Source organism: Anomalospiza imberbis, chromosome 14 (assembly GCF_031753505.1).
Source record: "Anomalospiza imberbis isolate Cuckoo-Finch-1a 21T00152 chromosome 14, ASM3175350v1, whole genome shotgun sequence".
In the NCBI taxonomy this organism is placed as follows: domain Eukaryota; kingdom Metazoa; phylum Chordata; class Aves; order Passeriformes; family Viduidae; genus Anomalospiza; species Anomalospiza imberbis.
The window spans coordinates 5,315,343-5,332,452 of NC_089694.1; the positions used below are offsets into that span (position 1 = coordinate 5,315,343).

The 17,110-nt window shown below is 48.8% G+C and overlaps 1 protein-coding gene and 1 long non-coding RNA gene across 3 annotated transcripts; one reads left to right on the plus strand and one right to left on the minus strand.

Annotated features, from left to right (window-relative positions):
• Positions 1–2,768: 2,768 nt before the first annotated feature.
• On the minus strand, positions 2,769–9,629 carry LOC137482354 (C-X-C chemokine receptor type 3-like). Its single transcript, XM_068204610.1, has 2 exons — positions 9,206–9,629; positions 2,769–5,873 (listed from the first exon to the last, which is right to left on the minus strand). Exons 1-2 carry the CDS (start codon positions 9,241–9,243, stop codon positions 5,183–5,185), a joined length of 729 nt encoding a protein of 242 aa, XP_068060711.1. The 5' UTR covers positions 9,244–9,629; the 3' UTR covers positions 2,769–5,182.
• Positions 5,670–16,842, plus strand: LOC137482355 (uncharacterized). 2 transcript variants are annotated; one of them, XR_011004027.1, is made up of 3 exons: positions 5,670–5,812; positions 7,222–7,379; positions 15,940–16,842. It is a non-coding gene; the product is annotated as an uncharacterized lncRNA (long non-coding RNA). The 2 variants fall into 2 exon arrangements; XR_011004026.1 differs by lacking the exon at positions 15,940–16,842 and adding an exon at positions 11,604–12,324.
• Positions 16,843–17,110: the final 268 nt, after the last annotated feature.

Genomic DNA, 17,110 nt, shown 5'->3' on the forward strand with positions numbered 1-17,110 from the left:
AAAAAAGACATTAACTAAAACCAGTTATAACTAATTGTTTGGTACCTCCTGTGGTGACGCATCTGCTCTGAGTTTTAAACCAGTGAGGTGCTGGGTTTTCCACCCAAACTCAGGTTTGCAGCAAACAGGAACAAACTCAGCCCTGCCAGGTCTTGGAGCTGGCAAGAGGTCGGGTGCCCCAGGTCATCATTTCTAAATTCCAGGAGGGATTTAGCCCACTCTGGGGACAGGGCTGTGCTGGACAGACAAAACCCTTCCCGAAGGATTCTGGCTCCCCACCGTGGCAATAGCACGAGTCGGGCTGGGGAATGTGCCAGGGGAGGCAGCCCAGGGTGATGAGGTCGGAGCTGCACGGGAAGGTGATGGATGGGGCTTGGAGCAGCCTGGTCTAGTGGGAGGTATCCTGCCCATGGAGGGGGCTGGATTAAATGGCCTTTAAAGTCCTTTCCAACAGAACCATTCTGTGGTGGTCACTGGCAACTGGGAGTTGCAGCCCCTGGGAGGTCCAGCTGCTGTTCCAGGAGCTGCTTCTGCACAGGGCCGGGGGAAATGACAGTTCCTGTGAGGGACAGGCAGAGTCCCACACTTCCCCATAGTCACCCGGCTCTGTAAACAAACTTCCATGTGCCTGGAGACAGATCAGAGCCCGGGACTCCATCCCTCTGTTCCTCAGCACGCTCAGGGAAAAGCCAAGAGCAATAGATTTATGGAATCCAAACATCACAAATGCAATTTATTTACACTGCTGATGCCAAAAGGAGAAGCAGATGCTTCTGGTTTGGATGCTTGTCCAGCCTAATTTCAGGAAAACATGGGGGTCAGTGTGAGGGAAGGGAAGGAATCAAAACATTGAATGTGTCACCCCCCAGTCACAGTCCTGGTCCATCCCTGTCCCGTCCTTGCAGCCGTGTGCGCCTGAACACAAAGCTCAGCTCTCCAGGAGCAGCCTCCAGAGCCACCCCTGCACCCACAATCCCATTTTCCCTAATTCTGCTGTAAGATAGCCATCCAGGATGCCTCCAGCAGGGCCAGAGTGTTGCAGAGCAGAGCAGGGCTCTGGCTGACTCGTGTGGCAATGGCTTGTCCTGACTCAAACTATCCTGGGCTCAAAGGATCGAATAAACAACCCCCGGGGAACTTACCTGGCAACTGCAGCGTGCAAGGGAGAGGTCCCACAACAAGGTCTGAATAAAGGGGAATTGTGTGGCCACTGAAAGGTGTGTTAGGCAACCAGATGTAGAGCTGGCTGTGACCTGCTGCCTCCTGTGCCCCCTTGTGGGATCACAGACTGGTCCCTTGGGAAGAGACCTTAACACCCATCCAGTGCCACCCCTGCCATGGACAGGGACACCTTCCAATGTCCCAGGTTGCTCCAAGCCCTGTCCAGCCTGGCCTTGGCCACTGCCAGGGACCCAGGGGCAGCCACAGCTTCTCTGAGCAGCCTGTGCCAGGGCCTGCCCACCCTCACAAGGAAGAATTTCTTCCCAGTATCCCATCTAACCCTGCCCGCCTCCATCCTAAAGCCATCCCCCCTGTCCTGTGCCTTTGCCTTTGCCCGAAGTCTCCGGGCAGTGCCGAGCACAGCCGGGTTTTCCTTCGGGCTGGTTTGATCACCTCTCCCAGCAGAGGGCACGATGTGCGAGCGGGAGCGGCGATCCCTGGCCAGCAGCGATTCCAGGGATGATGCAGCAAACAGCAGCAAGAGCCAAAACCCCTCGGACGGGACGTGTCGGACACGGCGTGTGCTTGGGGTGGCCAGGGCCACTCACGGCTCCCAGCCCGCGGTAAAACACCTTCTTGCGCTGTCGAGAGCGCTTGGTTTCGTTATTAAACACCCCCGGAGGTTCTTCAAGTGGCATTCGGAGAAACGGCTGTGAATTCAAGAAAATGGAGCCAGCATCTGTTAGAAGAAACCAAATTGCCCCTAATTTTCCGGAATTTTGATCTCGAGAGAGCAACATTTCCCGAGAACATTCATCATCTAGCGTGATTTACTGCAGGGAGCAAACCCATCTCCTAAATTCAATCGGCTCTGTGGGTGGTGTGAGGTCAAAATCCAAGTGTTTGGATTATCGATACTTCAGGAAACTCATCTCTAAAAATGACTGAGTTGTAGAAAAATACCTTCCTGTCCGAGTCTTTCCTTCTCCCTGGATTATTATCAAACTTTCTTTGAAAGAGGTTTCCCAGCAAAAGTAGGAGAAAAGTTCCCTTCTTGCCTTAATGATTAAGTAAGGCAAGCATTCTTTGTAACCTCAGTTCTAATTTTAGGATTTTGGTCATTCCTATGACATGGGAATTTCCTTTTCATGGGCACCCTTACGTCTCTGTTCTGAAAATTCTTTAATTTCATCTTTCTGCTTTCATGGTGCTGCTGCAGTGATGCAAGTCCTGGCTGACACTCACTTACAAGCAGTGAAATCTAAACCACTTTTCTTCCAAGATGCAAAGTTTACATAAATCCAGTGTCCTGGGAGAACCTCTTGTGAGAGGGAAATGCCTTCCTTCAGCTGCCCCATGCCAGCTGTGATCTGCCCATCTGTGCTTCCATTGGAATTCCCTGTTGCAGGAAGGGGTGCACCTCCCTGCACCCCAGAAAAGGCTTTTGTGGTCCTGGAGAGGGTGGTTTGGGTGCAGGAAATAGCTCCAAGATAAACACAGGTGGTCTGGAGAAGCTGTGGCTGCCCCATCCCTGGAAGTGTCCACAGCTGGATGGTGCTTGGAGCAAGCTGGGATAGTGGAAGGTGTCCCTGGCCATGGCAGGGGGTGGATTAGATGAACTTTAAGGATCTTTTCCCACCCAAACCACTCCATGATTTTGTGATTCCAAGCTCTTGGCAAAGGCAGATTCTGAGCTCTTCTGCAGAGAATGACCTGACCCCACTGCCACAGCTACATCAACCACCAGGAGCCAGCCAAAATGACCCAGGGAATCATATCCAAGGATTTGGAACCTTCAGATGAGGATGTGAACAAGGGCAATGGAGGGTCTGTCCTTGACTGCAAAGTGCTTTGGGTGTCCCAGCCATGCAGATCTCTCCAAGCCTGGTGTTCTGCCCCAGAATTTCCTTGTGGAGCATCTCCTTCCCTTTCAGCCTGACCACTGCCACAAACCCCAGCTGCTCTCAGGAGGGACACTGGGTCAGCAGAGGATCATCAAGGTTGAAGGGATCTCCAAGATCACCAAGTCTAACCTGAGCTGTTCCATGTGCAGAGGTGGCAACATGAAACAGCTAAAGGCTGCTCATTCTCCTGGGAAATCACTTCCTCCCCTTCTGCTGGGTGTGCACAGGGCAGCTCTTGGCCCTGGGGGCCAGCAGGAAGGGCTTGCCCCCCACAGCACCCATCAGCAGCACAGCAAAACCACCAGCAGCCCCTGGGTCTTCCCTGGTGGCTTTCTGCTGACAGGGGGAACTCTTCCATTTATCAGTTTGATCATCCTGTGCAGGGTTTTGATTCCTCTCCATCTGCAAAGGTGATCAGAAGTGGGGCTGAGGGGTACCAGCTGCCAGGAACTGCACCACAGCAAAACTGTGCATCTGCTGAGATAGGACAGGAGATAGAACACCCCGGTGTCACTGGGTTCTCTCTGTCTCTCTTAGCCAACCAAGGAGTCAAACGTGGTCTAAATGTTCACTATAAAAACCTTGCCACCGTGGGCTGTAACAAAATAATCGTCTCCTCTCGATCTCTCTAGCAGAACCTCAGCAAAAATACATAAATTATGTCCAGGCTTTAACAAAATAGATTTTTATTAATTACAGCATTTCAAGTAACATTTAATCTCTCCTGGGAGTGTCTCCCTTCAGGCTTCAGGAGGAAGAACAGGTTATCACAGTGCATCAAGTTATTAGAACATCCTTCCTGCTGACAGGATCAGCTTTGATTGCGAATGTTCATCCAAGGGTTTAATTGACTTGATTACCTTTCTGCTCTGCTATTACTGATCCCCAGCCCTCGGCAGAGCTTCCTTTTGAATCTCCTAAGGCGCAAAGTCAGCATTCAGCACTCGCTGCTGGTGCTGCAGCCACAAGCTGGAGATGGCAGAAGGATCTGGGAATGGCACAAGGATTTGGGAATGGCAGAATCATCTGGAGATGGCAGAATGATCTGGGGGTGGCAGAAAGATCTGGGGATGACAGAACGTCTGGCAGAAGTTCAGTCTCTCCTCACCACAGCCTGTACCTGGAGGTCCCATGGGAGTTCAGGAGGATTTGGTAGTGCCCATGGCCATGTGTGCATTAGGCAGTGTCAGAGGTATCTGGAATACTTTGTGCTTTGCTGATAAAATCCCACAGTGTTGAGGAGTTCCCAGGAATCACCAGCTGGGAGCAGCTCTCACACATCCACCCAAGCACCAGTGTGGTCAGAAGGACATTGGTGGCCGTGATCTTCCACACCACTGCCAGGGGAGGTGGGACAGCTCTGCTAATGCCAGCAAATTCCTTCCGGCCTCTAAACCCACAGCCATGGCATCACTGGAGATGCCTCTGGATGCAGTACATGGAACCGTCCACACAGGGGAGTTCTCAAACTCTCTCTCCTAGGGCTGAAGCAAACAGCTGCATTCCAGCTTTCCGCCCCTTTATTTCTGAAGAAGGATGTGAGAGAAGCTGTTTCCTGCTTTGCTGTGACAACCTCCCGAGAACAGCTCCGGGAATGTTCCAAGGTCTGGCATCTTAGCCCAGCTCTGTCCCAGGAACTCTCCAGGTGGGGCTGATGCCCTGAGCCTACCTTGGACGTCTTGGTGCTCACCTTGTCTCTCCATCCCACCTGCAAAGCCTGCAAAACCTCTCCATTCCACCTGAGTTAGGAGTATTTTAGGACATAGATCCTGTCTTCAGTAAACAACTACACAACTCTTGGCTCAACAGATCCCTGAGGAAGCATTTAAGCACTCTTTTTACATAAAAAACAGTGGGGTTGATTTACAACCATGAAATGTCTTTTGTTTCACCTCTACAGTGAATTAAGTCTAAATAAACACACACTAGCTGTGGTGTCTCAATGCCAAGGGGCACCTCAGCCCCAAACTCTTCTCAATAACAGCTGAACAGTACCAGGAATCAGGAAGGTTTAAACTCCCTGGTGAGCCTTGGTCCTGGTTATTGAACAGTTTCCAAATGGTTTGGAATTGCTTTGAAGGGTCTCATGTTGCTCCAGCATTCCCAGAAGGAACATCCTACTTGGATTTGAGTCTAGACCTGGGAGACATGCTGAAAAATATCTTGTAGTAGATGTACACATTGATAATCCTCAGCATAATTCCCAGGATGTAGCTGAGGGACCTGAGCAGGGCCGCGGCCACGCTGGAGAGCTGGAACAGGAGCCCCAAAGGGCCGTGGGAAGGAGTGGAGGCACCGCTGGCCCTCAGGTGATCATCCATGAGGAACAGGGCACACTCTGCGGCCACCAGCGCCCAGATCACCCTGGATACCAGCCTGGCGTTCCTGACTGTCCGCAGGGGCCGTGACTCCGAGGGCAGGAAGGTGATCACATAGGCCTCAAAGGCCACACAGCTGAGCAGGATACAGCTCACGTGGGTGTTGGTCGTGAGGAGGATCCGCGCCACGGCTGAGGCTGCAGGAGACACAGCAGCACCAAAACTCCCCAAAACCACGTCAGAAACAAGGCTAAGGAAAACCAGGATATCTGCCTGGGCCAGGCTGGAAATGAGGACTGTGGTGGACTTGGAGGACACCTTGGCAGACTGCAGGAGGATCAAGGTGTAGGCGCTGCCCAGCAGCCCCAGCAGGGTGCTGACAGCGTTGGAGGAAGACAAGACGAGGTATTGGATATACTTCAGTGCCAAGTATCTTCTGAGATCTTTCATGTGGTCTCTCTCCATTGAAATGCCAGTTAGGGAAGAATACCTGGAATACATATTAAAAAAACCCCAGTGATTAAATGCAAAATTAGCAGGATGGATTCCAGGCAAACTATGATGGACCTGCACTTGTACAGGCACATTCCGGTGTCAAGAACCGGTTGGAGATGATGCCAGCTCAGGATCTGAACTTGTATTTACACACTCATATCATAAATAGGAATGAAGTTTGTTAAGTGCCTGGATATTTTTAGGTAGCAGCATAATTTGTGTAATCTTGCACTGAAGGAGTGTAAGTGTGAATTTTCCCTGTCCCTGAAAGGGAGGAGCCAAAAATTATTAAACTGCAGTTCCTAGAAAATACTAAAATAATCTCTGAATTCAGTTCGAGCAAATAAACAAGGAAATTGTTATCTAAATGGGAGAGATGAGATTAGGAAGAACAATGTGGGTTTCCACAGATAAAGCAAATTGATTGAGCCTAGCTTTCTCCTTTATCAGGGTGATCAATCCTGGTGGGAACCAGCCAGTGTCACATAGCTTGAATTTTCTGAAGAGTTTCAATATTGTTTCATGAGACATTTTTAGGGAGGAGCAAAGTAAGAAATGTGGCCTTGGTGAAGCTGTGGTTAAGTCATACACAGCTGGCTGGGAAACCGAGGGAAGGTTCGTTCTCGGGAATTGGAGGAATGATGTGTCAGGTGGGGCTCTGCAGAGATCTCACATTTTGTGGTTTTCATGAACTGCAAGAAGGGACTCAGCAGAATTTAGGCCTTGACTGAGGTATGTGACCAGTTTTGAGACCAACAGCTCAAAAAAGGTGTCACTGAAGAAGTTCCAAGGAGGCTGATCCTCAGAGATTGAGCCGAGTGTAACAATTCATTTCCCTCCTATTGAGCAATTATCTCCATATGTAAATTCCCAGAATTCCCAATGTCAACACCTTGGAGCTGGTGTTCCAGAGCTTTTCCAGTGCATTACCCAGCAGGTCTGAGTGCTTGCTTAAGTCATCAGCTGAATTTAATTTTGCTGGGATGATGGGAAGATGATAATCCCAAGTGATTCCCATGAAAGGTAGGGAGACAGGTTTTTGAGACTGGGATTCCCATTGCTTGTAGGGACTTGACTGGTACCAGGTTGACTCATCTGACATTCACATGTGCCTGTTCTTTGTCTTGAAGTGTCTGGTCCAACTTGATGAAGGATTACTTTGGGGAAGCGGTAGGAAAATATTTCTCCCTGTATTTCAGCTGAGTCAGCTCATCGTACCCTTCCTTCCCACAGTGATTAAGTGGAAAAACGATTCTGCATTTCGTGGCAAAAGCAAATGATCTTAGAGGTCTTTTCCAACCTTAATGACTCCATTATTGGTTTGACCCATTGTTTTGATACAGAGCACCAAAGTAATTCCAATCTAATGTAACAAACCCTAAATCCACAACACGGAACTCGTGCAAGTCCCCAGCTCCAAGAGGAGGAGAACCAAGCCATGACATGTACAGCTGAATCCTGATTTATCTTCTTATCCTCAAGCAAGTTACTCCTTTTAGAGGTACATTAAGGATCTCCTGTCATTATTTTTTTCTTGCAACCTATTTCTGTGTCCATTTTTGTTAATTATATTATTGAGGAGATAAATTACATGTCTTGATAAAGATCTTTTCTCCTTTTAGGAGCACCATCCACAGGTTGCATTTACAGCAGATCTTATCTATGTGGAGCATTTGAACTCAGAGCTTCTGGACTTTGGCTCCTACCTCACCTCAGGGTTTGGTGATGAGTCCGAGGAGGAGCGTTAGGAATCAGGAACAGCCAGAGAAGCCAGGGGAGGTGCCCAGGGCAGAGCCCTGAGGAGCTCCAAATGTTTCTCCCATCCTCTCTTCTTGAAACGTCAGCATTTTCCATAGTGCTGCCAGCATTTTCTGAACACCAGTATTCCTTTTCCTTTGGAAAGGAACTGGAGCTTCTGGCTGGAAGGTGCCTTCCTGCTTTCTGTTGGTGAAGCCAGAGGTATCTGTTCCTTCATTCCACAGCTGCCCCTCGAGGCAGGATCGCTGCCAGGGCTCCGTCCTGCTCCCTCCACCTCCTCCAGACTATAATTTAGGGGTTAAAACTGTCATCCAGAATGCAGGAGAGCGAGGTTTGATTTCCTCCTTCGCCTCAGGGGATTGAGATGTTTATCTCCTGTGGGTGGATAGGGATTGTCCTCTGCCTCCAAAGGAATCTGGGCACAGTGTGAGAAAACAGGTGACACCCCTGGCCAAGGGTTGGGATCAGTAGCAGCCCCTGGGTCACCACACAGGCATTTGTATGTGTCTGATAGGGAAGAGACATCCCCATTCCTGGCTCCAAGTGCTGTTTGGAGTCATCTGCTCCTGTGAATGAAGCAGAGCTGGGAGATGTTCCCAGGTGCTGGAACTCCATCCATGGAGAGCTCCAGAGGCCCCTGGCAGAGTTTTGGCACTGCCAATGCACATCCTCCATGGGGACACGGGCTAGCCTGTGGCAGGAGGAGGCAGGGAATGCTGCCCACCCCACAAGGATGCTGTGAGGGCACAGTCCCCACTCCTGTCAGCAAATCAGTGCCAGAGAGCACCCTGGGCACAGCACTGGTCAGACACGGCCTCTGCACAGGTAAGGGAAAGGTAAAACTGGGTGAAGAGCAGGTGCACGAAGAGAGCACAGGCAGGGGCTGAAGCCACAAACTCCTCCTGTGTGGCTCACCTGAGCTCCCACTGCCAGCATCCCCATCCACAGCTTCCTCCAGCTGGGAAATCCCACCAGCCCACAAAGACATTTGGTGAGGAGAGAGCAAACCCTTCCCTCTGCCTGCACCTGGGCAGGTGGGATCACACCAGGTATGGGAACAGGAGTGAGGAGCTGTTGCCTGAGTGTTTCCAGAATGGCCACACTCGGTGAAGGAGGAAACCTGAGCTTCACCCTTTTATTTACAGTTTTCAAAACAGCTCTTGTGGCCTGTGGTTCAGGTCACCCACGAGAGGATTCCTGCACATGGGCAGGGACACTTGGACAGTTTGTGGTCAGATGAAATCTAAGTTCAAGCTCACAGAAGGTTTCCTGAACCAACACTTGGTGTTTTCAGTGCACTATTTTTTTATTTCCACAGAAATCTCTCCTGACACACATCCCAAATTCCAGTTAATAATAACTGCTCATTTGTCATAAGTACACTGTTGTAGTCTAAAGGGTACCCAAAAATACCTCCTGCTCTTAAACAAGTAATTCCTTTCAAAATTCCTCCTGGAGTGATGTCAAAGAATATAGAGAAGAGGAGAACAAATTAGAAGGGCAGATTAGCATTGAATATCCTGACTGTAATGAGGTGCTTTTCATTATTTGAAAAGGAAAAATACTTACATTTGCTGGAAGAAGCAGCCAGGGATAGTTTTCTGCATCCCTGCACCCTGTGTGATGTCTCAGCAGAGCTGAAATGTGCCGTTTCCCTTGGAATGATTCCTGGTTTTTATACAGAGCGCCCCGTGTTCGGCTCCACGTCAGAGGTGAGGCCACGGGATTTGTTTTGCTGGGCAACTTCCTCCAGAGCTGGTTTCACAAGGATTACTCACTGGAATCATGGTGCCCATTAACTTTCAGCTGTCTGGAAAAACTGATGGCCTGAGTGGAAAAGGAGTCCCAGACACTTCCTCACACACAGGCTGGAGCAGATCACAGGGAGCGATCCCGGGCTTGTCTGAGTGCTGTGCGAGCCAGCCCAGGTTATCCATGAGAAAAACCCCCTGAGCAAAGGAAGGATGTCCCTGGCACGGCTGGACTGGGCTATCCCGGGAGTGTTTGTGTTGGCGTTGCCTGGGATACCCAGATTTGGTGCTGCTGACGTTGCACTCCTGCTCCTCTCATTGTTCTCCAGGGTCGGAGCCGAGCCCTTCCCTGCTTCAGGAAATTTCTTCACGAGGCATGGGTGAGCAGCACAGGAGCAGAGGAGCATCCCACAGGCGCTGTGGGGAGCAGCAAAGGGACACATCCCCAGCCACCTGGACACGGAGCACAGCCCCATGTCCCAGCCAGGACATGGAAACAGGGATGGAAAGGCAGTGACACTGCCTCGGCTCCTGGTCAGCCAGGAGGGTTCACTGCCTGCCCCACACCAGCCTTACCATTCTCTCAGCGCTTCCTGAAGCCATGGAGGGCTGTGGAAGGATAAACCAGAGGAAATTCTGGGTGCTGCAAAGCCCTGGCACTGCTGTCCCCACCTGAGGATGGTGCAGGGCAGAAAGCCAAGTGCTCTCCTCCTCACCTGGACACACTGGGGGGAACATCTGCCAAAGGCACCCTTGGAAATAGGGACGGGGCCGGGTGGCAATTAATAGAATTTGTGCTTGGATTTCATGTGTAAATATTCATTTTTGTATTTGATTCTAAGGAGGGGGTTTTGCCAGGCACTCTTCCTAGCAGTTTTGTGTTTTAAAATTTCTGCTATACTTCACAACTTCTATTATCTTTTACAAGTCCTATTCTATTTCACAACTTCTGTTGTATTTGCTTGTTTTTCTTGCCTGCCACGATGATACAACAGAACCAGCAGCTGCAAGAGCACAGATTTTGCAAACTATTCACACTTTTCTCAGCAGCTCAAAATTTCACAATGGCTTGGGGACAGATAAGATGAACCCTCCATCTCCCAGGGCACCACCCTTTCGGTGAGAGCTTCCCCTGTGCCACCACCCTGTGAAAACAGCAGGAAACTCCTTTTCTGGGGGAGGTGGGAGGCTGAGACGGGGGATCTGGTCCTGGCTGTGCTCAGTTTCACTGGCCATGGGGAAGGTGCTGGAATCTTTAATCATCTCTCCCATTTAATCAGTTCATCTTTACCTCCCCCATGGCTGGTGGCTCCTCCTTGAACCCCCCCCCAGTGCCTCCACAGACAGAACAAACAGAGCTTTCCCAACTGATTTCTGTTTTCTGGGAGCTGGTTCCCAGTATTTTTCCATAACCTGTTTATTTTGTGCTACACCTTTGTTTGAAGGCTGTGCCCAACTCCTTACAGTGATTACTGTGCTCTTTACAGCTTTTACAGCTGAGGACTTTCTCTTCCTTTTTTTCTTTTTTCCCCTCAGCTACTGAAGTTAATTAGAATTCAGCACTATGTAAGAAAATTTCAATTTTCTTCTGTCAGAAGCACTTCACTTTTGATCCATGAGGGTTTCCAGTCCTTTTCCCTTGCCATGTCATAGAACCACAGAATAATGGAATCACAGAGTGGTTTGGGTTGGAAGGGAGTTTAAAGCTCATCTCATCCCAGCCATGGGCAGGGACATCTTCCACTTTCCCATGTTGCTCCAAGCCCCATCCAACCTGGCCTTGGACTCTTGCAGGAATGGGGCAGCCACAGCTCCTCTGGGCCCAGGGCAATGACATCATCTGAATATTTTGTATTTTTAGGAAGTTTTTTAACACACTTGAAGATTTTGAGGAAATTGAGAGAGGACAATTTTCTTTGCAAATAACTTTGCAGTTTGGTGCTACAAACCAGGCCCTGATTCCTGTTCCTTGGTGCTTATCCAGTTATCTAGTCCTGATGGTTCCATCCTGATCCCTGGGTGATTGATGGCTCTGCTACTGACAGTCTGGGCTGCTCTTCTCATGCTTTACCTTGGTTTTATTTTCTCTTGGATGTTTGAGAAGCCAGACCAGCTCCTGTCAGATCTTCACACAAAATATCCTGGTTTTCCCCTGGTCAAGGGTATCCTGCCTGGACATCTGACTTGACATCATTTCCCATCTTTATTTTCCTCAGAGAATGTGCATTTCTTCAGCACCTTTTGTGATTCCCCCTTGAAGTTCCCCACATTTCCGCCTCTCCCTCGCCTGGCAGAGTTCAGTAAGCTCCTTTTCAAAGTCAAACCCAGCTGAATGATTGTCTCTTCTGGCTGGAAAAGGGAGAAGGAGAGAAGCCAGGTAAGTATTTGCAGGTGTGAGGAGGGGTTAGGTGACACAGAGCAGAGTCTGGAGGGCAGGAGTGACCTGTCACAGCTCCCACTGCCACCAAGCCACAGCCAGAGCTCCACTGGCAGCAGAGCAGCAGGAGGCTGCCCAAAAGTGCTGAGCTGACCTCCATGCCCTTCCTGATGGGAAAACAGCTGATCCTGCATGCTGGAGAAGCAGGAATTGGCAAGGGTCAACTGTCCCTGCTGGCTCAGGTGTGGATGTGTGACCTGGGTCTACCCTGTCCCTCTCTCAAGAACATGAGTTTCCCTTTTTCACCTTTTGAAAGAACTCATCAACAAAGGAAATCATCATCTCGATTGTTTTATTGCCATTATTCTTCAATTTCAGGGTAGAAAAGGAAATTACCTTTTAACAAGAGCAAATGAGGGATAAAGCATTACTAATGGAATGTTTGTGCCTTGTGGACAGTAATTCCAGACATAAAACAGGATTTCATCAGCCCCTTCTCAAGAGCTGGCAGGAAAGATTTCCTTACAGGGAGGCAGGGACAAGGTTGATGGCACAATCCTTTCTGCTAAGGTGTAGAATGGATCATGATTACAGAAAAAATGCATAAAGAAGTGGTGGTGATTCATAAAACTGGAAGGAAGGACTTGGTGCAAGACATTTAATGCAAATCTCAGTGTGCTCTGCCTTCCTCCTTCACTAATTCCCATTTCCAGTGCGGAAATAATCAAATAATCGTGGAACAGCACTTTGGAACACGCCCTTCTTCCAGGAGCTGAGGTGGAAATTCCCACTGCTGCCCTTAGCTGAAATGTCGGGAATAGCTGGAATAAGTTTGGAAGTTTTCAGCTGACAGCTCTTCTAAGGAATCGTGCAGGGAGGGCTGAGCTTCCCCAGCCCTGCTCAGCTCCTCGGGGCTCTCATCCTGCAGAGCTCTGCTCCTGCCTGCTCCAACCCCTCCCAGGAAATCCATGGAGCTCCTGGATTTCCCCTGTGCTCTGCCATGGTCAGACCTTTGTGGGGTTTCTCTCTGCTCCTGTCGTGGTTTCACCTCAGTCTCTCGCTCGTGTCCAAATGCTCCTGTTCAGATCAGTCTGGTTCCAGTTTAACTCCGTGCTTTCCTTTGAGTCACAACATTCCACTGCTCAGCTCATCCCCAGGGAAGAGCCTGGCAGGAATTTCCCTGGAAGCCACAGATTTCCTCAATTTTCTGCTGAACTCATCCGCCTTCCCCGCCCTCACACTCCCCCCATCCTGGCTGGGCTGTCTCCGTCCCCACCACGAACCCATAGCAGGAAATTATTTCCATACAGGGTTTTCCTCAGCCACAAATTTTGCCACTTTCACCATTCCAGTGCTCTCCGCCATGCCACCAGGAGGGAGCCAGACGCAGTGTGGTGCTGGGATTAATCCAGGACATGGTGCCAGGGCCACTTCCACAAGGAGGTACCAGCCCAGAGGGGCTCAAGCAGAAGTGATGTCATCCCATGGCTCATCCAATGCAGATTCACCTGGAGTAGGGTTTCTCCAACTTTTACACCGTGTTGTAAAGTGAGAGCAGAGCAAATACTCATTGCAGTGGTGGGGTGTAAATGCAAAGTCATTGCAAAAGGCAAAGGAGCTTTTGGGATTGGAAAAGGACAGTGAAGGAAAGGCTGGAGCGTGGCAGGATTGGAGCAGGTGAAGCCTGTGCTGAGCAGGGATCTCTGAGAGCTCCCACAGAGCCCAGCTGGGAATCCCAAACCACCAGGGACAGCTCCAAAGCCACGACCCATCTCCATCTGGATCATCACACAAAGCAACCCTTCCTCCACAAGGAGCTGAAAGCAGTGCATGAGGAATTTCTGCTCCCAGAAATATCCCCTATATGAACGCTGGCTGTCTTCAGGTGGCAAGGGCAGAGTTGTCAGAAAGAAAAATTTATTATTTCTTTAACAAACAATTCTAGGAGCTATTTTGGGTGTTATTGTTGCATAAAAGAATAAAAGAGGAAACAAATTCTGTGCTATTCCATGCAATTCTCATATCAGTGAATATGTTTGCTTTGGACAGATGACAGGAGTTAGGAAAATGTTTCCTAGTGGGACCACAGAGATGGATAAAAATGACTTCCACAGAAAGTCACCTAATTAAGAGAGTGACCCAAATGTGCTGCTGTAAAACTCTGGGGTATCTGAGCTGCCAACCTGGGAAAATCATTTTGAATCATGAAAATCCTCAATTCCCTCCAAAGGCCAATTAGGGTTTGTGTTTTTTTGGCAAAGGCCAATTAGAGTTGAGAGCTGGGAGAGCTCCCAAAGAGCTGGGACAGCTGTAGCTCCTGTGGTCCAGGGGAATGGGAGGAAATAGAGAAGACTGTTGGTTTATGCTCAAAGAAATTCTGGTCATCAGTGCAAGTTGGCATCAGGATTTCCAGGCCTTATCACTTGGCAGGTCACAAACTCTGCTGAAGCTGATAAAAGATCTGGGGGCAGGGGGAGAACCACATCTGTTAAACGGGGCATTGCCATAAATTTTGGTGGGGTTTTTTAGGGCCTCATGAAGGTTTTTCAGAAGAAACTGCCTTTCCCTGGCAGCTGAGGCTGCACAGGTGTCACCTGTGTCCCCACAAACCCAGGACAGTGCCAGTGGCCACCACCACAACCTGCACAGAAAAGGATTCCCAGCTTTCTGTCATTTTTTGGGATTTGTTCTTCTCTCTCTTTTGAAGAGAGGAGTGGGACACGGAAAATAGGACCTGAGAGCCACCTGCTGCTCCTGGCAGTGGTTGTGGAGAGACAGAAGTCCTGGAGCTGATCCATGGCAGGGATGAGCCAGGTGCTCGTGCGCACACTGCCCGATGGATTTGCTGGATCAGCTACTCCTTCCCAAATCTGTCTGGAAAACAAAAATAAATGCTAAATACTGCTGCTTCTGTTCCATGGAGTCCTGCTGCACCGCAGGAAAAAGTGTTGTGGGAAAAATCAGAAGGAAAACACAGCATAGAAAGAATGATGGGAATAAAGCACAACTAAATAAATAACGAGGCAAGGCAAGCCTCAGCTGAACTAATGGCTTGTGGTTCCTGCAGGGAAAGGTTGGGAGCTGGGAAAACATCTGCCTGATGCTTTTATAATTCTGTTCCAATATTTAAAGGCAGGGATGAGAGGCTGAAATTTGATTTTTGAAGCAATAGAGAGACTTGATTGTGGATGGATTAATTATAAGACAATGCAGAAATCAGTTGTCAGCCTCAACAGAAGCAGAGCTGATGTGACTCAGAGGGCCTCAGATGGCCAAAAAGGGCCAATTTTGATGATGTAGGGTCTGCAGGGAGCTGGAGTCAGCCAGAAACCTCTGAGATTGCAGAGTTTGTACAGAAATCCCCAACTCTGTTTTGATGCACAGACAAACACAGACTAAACAGACAGAGCTGTGCTGAGGTGATTTATATCTGTGGGTCCTCAGGCTGTGGCAAAATGGAAACAAAATCTCACAGAAATTATTTCAGGGAGCTCAAAGAAAGTTGGGGAAAGACCCAAATCCACCAGTGGCACTGACTGGAGTGAGCTGCACTTCTCTAAGTCACAAAATGATGGCTCAGAAGCAGCACAAAGAGGGGGTTCAGGTGATTTTTGGCAATGGGTGATGAACACCAGGCTGTACCAGGTGGTAATTACAGGAATCCTTCAGCTACCTGCTTCTCAACACTTGGAAATCCATTGGAAAGGGTCAAAAAGTCATTAATTCCAAAAGAATAATGTCCCAGTTTTGCAAAATCTCCACTGACATCAGAGTTATTTATCACTCCCCATCAGAGTTTTTCTTTGCCAGCAGTATTTTTGTGGTTTATGGGATGTCCAGACGGATGGAAACAGCCAAGTCCTCTTTGGCCTTGAAATTGCCCGAACCCAGTCTCAATATGGTCATAAATCTCTAAGATAATATATTTATATATAAATATTTGAGTTATTAATATTAAGTTATGGATTTAATTGCTGCTGGGTTGAACTGGGGATCAACACTCATGAATCACTTTTGGAATGTTTATCCTGACTGTCCCCAGCAGGGACTGACAAGGGACACCAGCCTGGGCTGGGATTGTCCCCAGCCTCCACCACCTCCTGGAGCACCATTTGAGACATCACTGATCACAAGGGAGATGATCTTTTGTGTGATATAATTTTTTTTTTCTTTAGGAAGAAAGCTTTCCCACTGGCTGCCTTGGCTGCTCCCCTGTCCTTTCCCAACCCAGGTGAATATTCAATTTTAAAACCTATTCCTTGCATTTTATGAGCCTGGGCTGCACAAAGCAGTTGAATCATGGCAGAAAAAGAGTAAAAAGCTTATGCAGTGGGCATTAAAAGAACCTGAAAGAGCCATTCTCAGCACATGAGATAAGAGCAGGCAGCTATATAACTGAGGGATGATTCAGAGCCCGGAGGAAGCATTTTTGGGCTGATCAGGAGCTGATAGCTGGCCTGGCCTGAGAGCACATGTCATGAAATCCAAGCAGAAAGGATGGGAGGTTTTGGAGCAAACAATGGGAGCAAAACCAGCTCAGTGTGGTGGTGTAGGGTGGTACAGACCACACAGCTGCTCGCTCTGACGGAAAATGTGAATTATTTTCAGGCAGATCTACCAGTGACATTCAGGAAACGAGAGGTTGTAACGATTAAAACCAAAACTTTGATTTCATAAAGATTTCTGGTGATATCTGCCACAATCTGCTGTAGAAGCAGAGCTGCAGGAGGGCTGGAGGTGGGCACTGGTGCTGTAGGAACATATTTTCACAAATTCTTGGTACTTGGGGCATCCTTATCTGCCTTCAATGATGCACAAAGGGCCTGGTTAAGTCATCACTCATCAGGGGCTTTCTCTTTGCATTTTTCCTTTTAAGTCAACAAGAAAACAAAACAAAACAAAAAAAAATCAAGATGAGAAATGGAGTGCTCAAAGAACAGAAAGTTTCTGACACTCTTTCCTGCGGTGTTTTTAACCAAACATTTTGCATATCTGATGCTCCAGATCTGTCATTCTGGAGGGCTCAGTTCTTGATGTCTCCAGTTCTCATGCTGCAATTGCAAGCCCTGCTCTTGAAGAAGGGAGGGTTTCTCAATTATTCCCCTAGGAATCATCAAGGATTCCTCTGGGAATGAGGAATTCCTTGAAGAGGAACCAGAGTGTTGTTGCCACGGTGTGCTCCAATTTATTCTGCTCCAAAGTTGAATTTTTGGGTTGGCCTTGGCTGCCCTGACATTTCCCTTGGCTGAAGAACCCGGGCGTGTCCGACCCCAGGTTCCATCCTGCCTTCTCCTTTCTCCAGCAGCTTGATTAGGCTTTTCCCATGTTACTTTGGCTGGTTTTTAA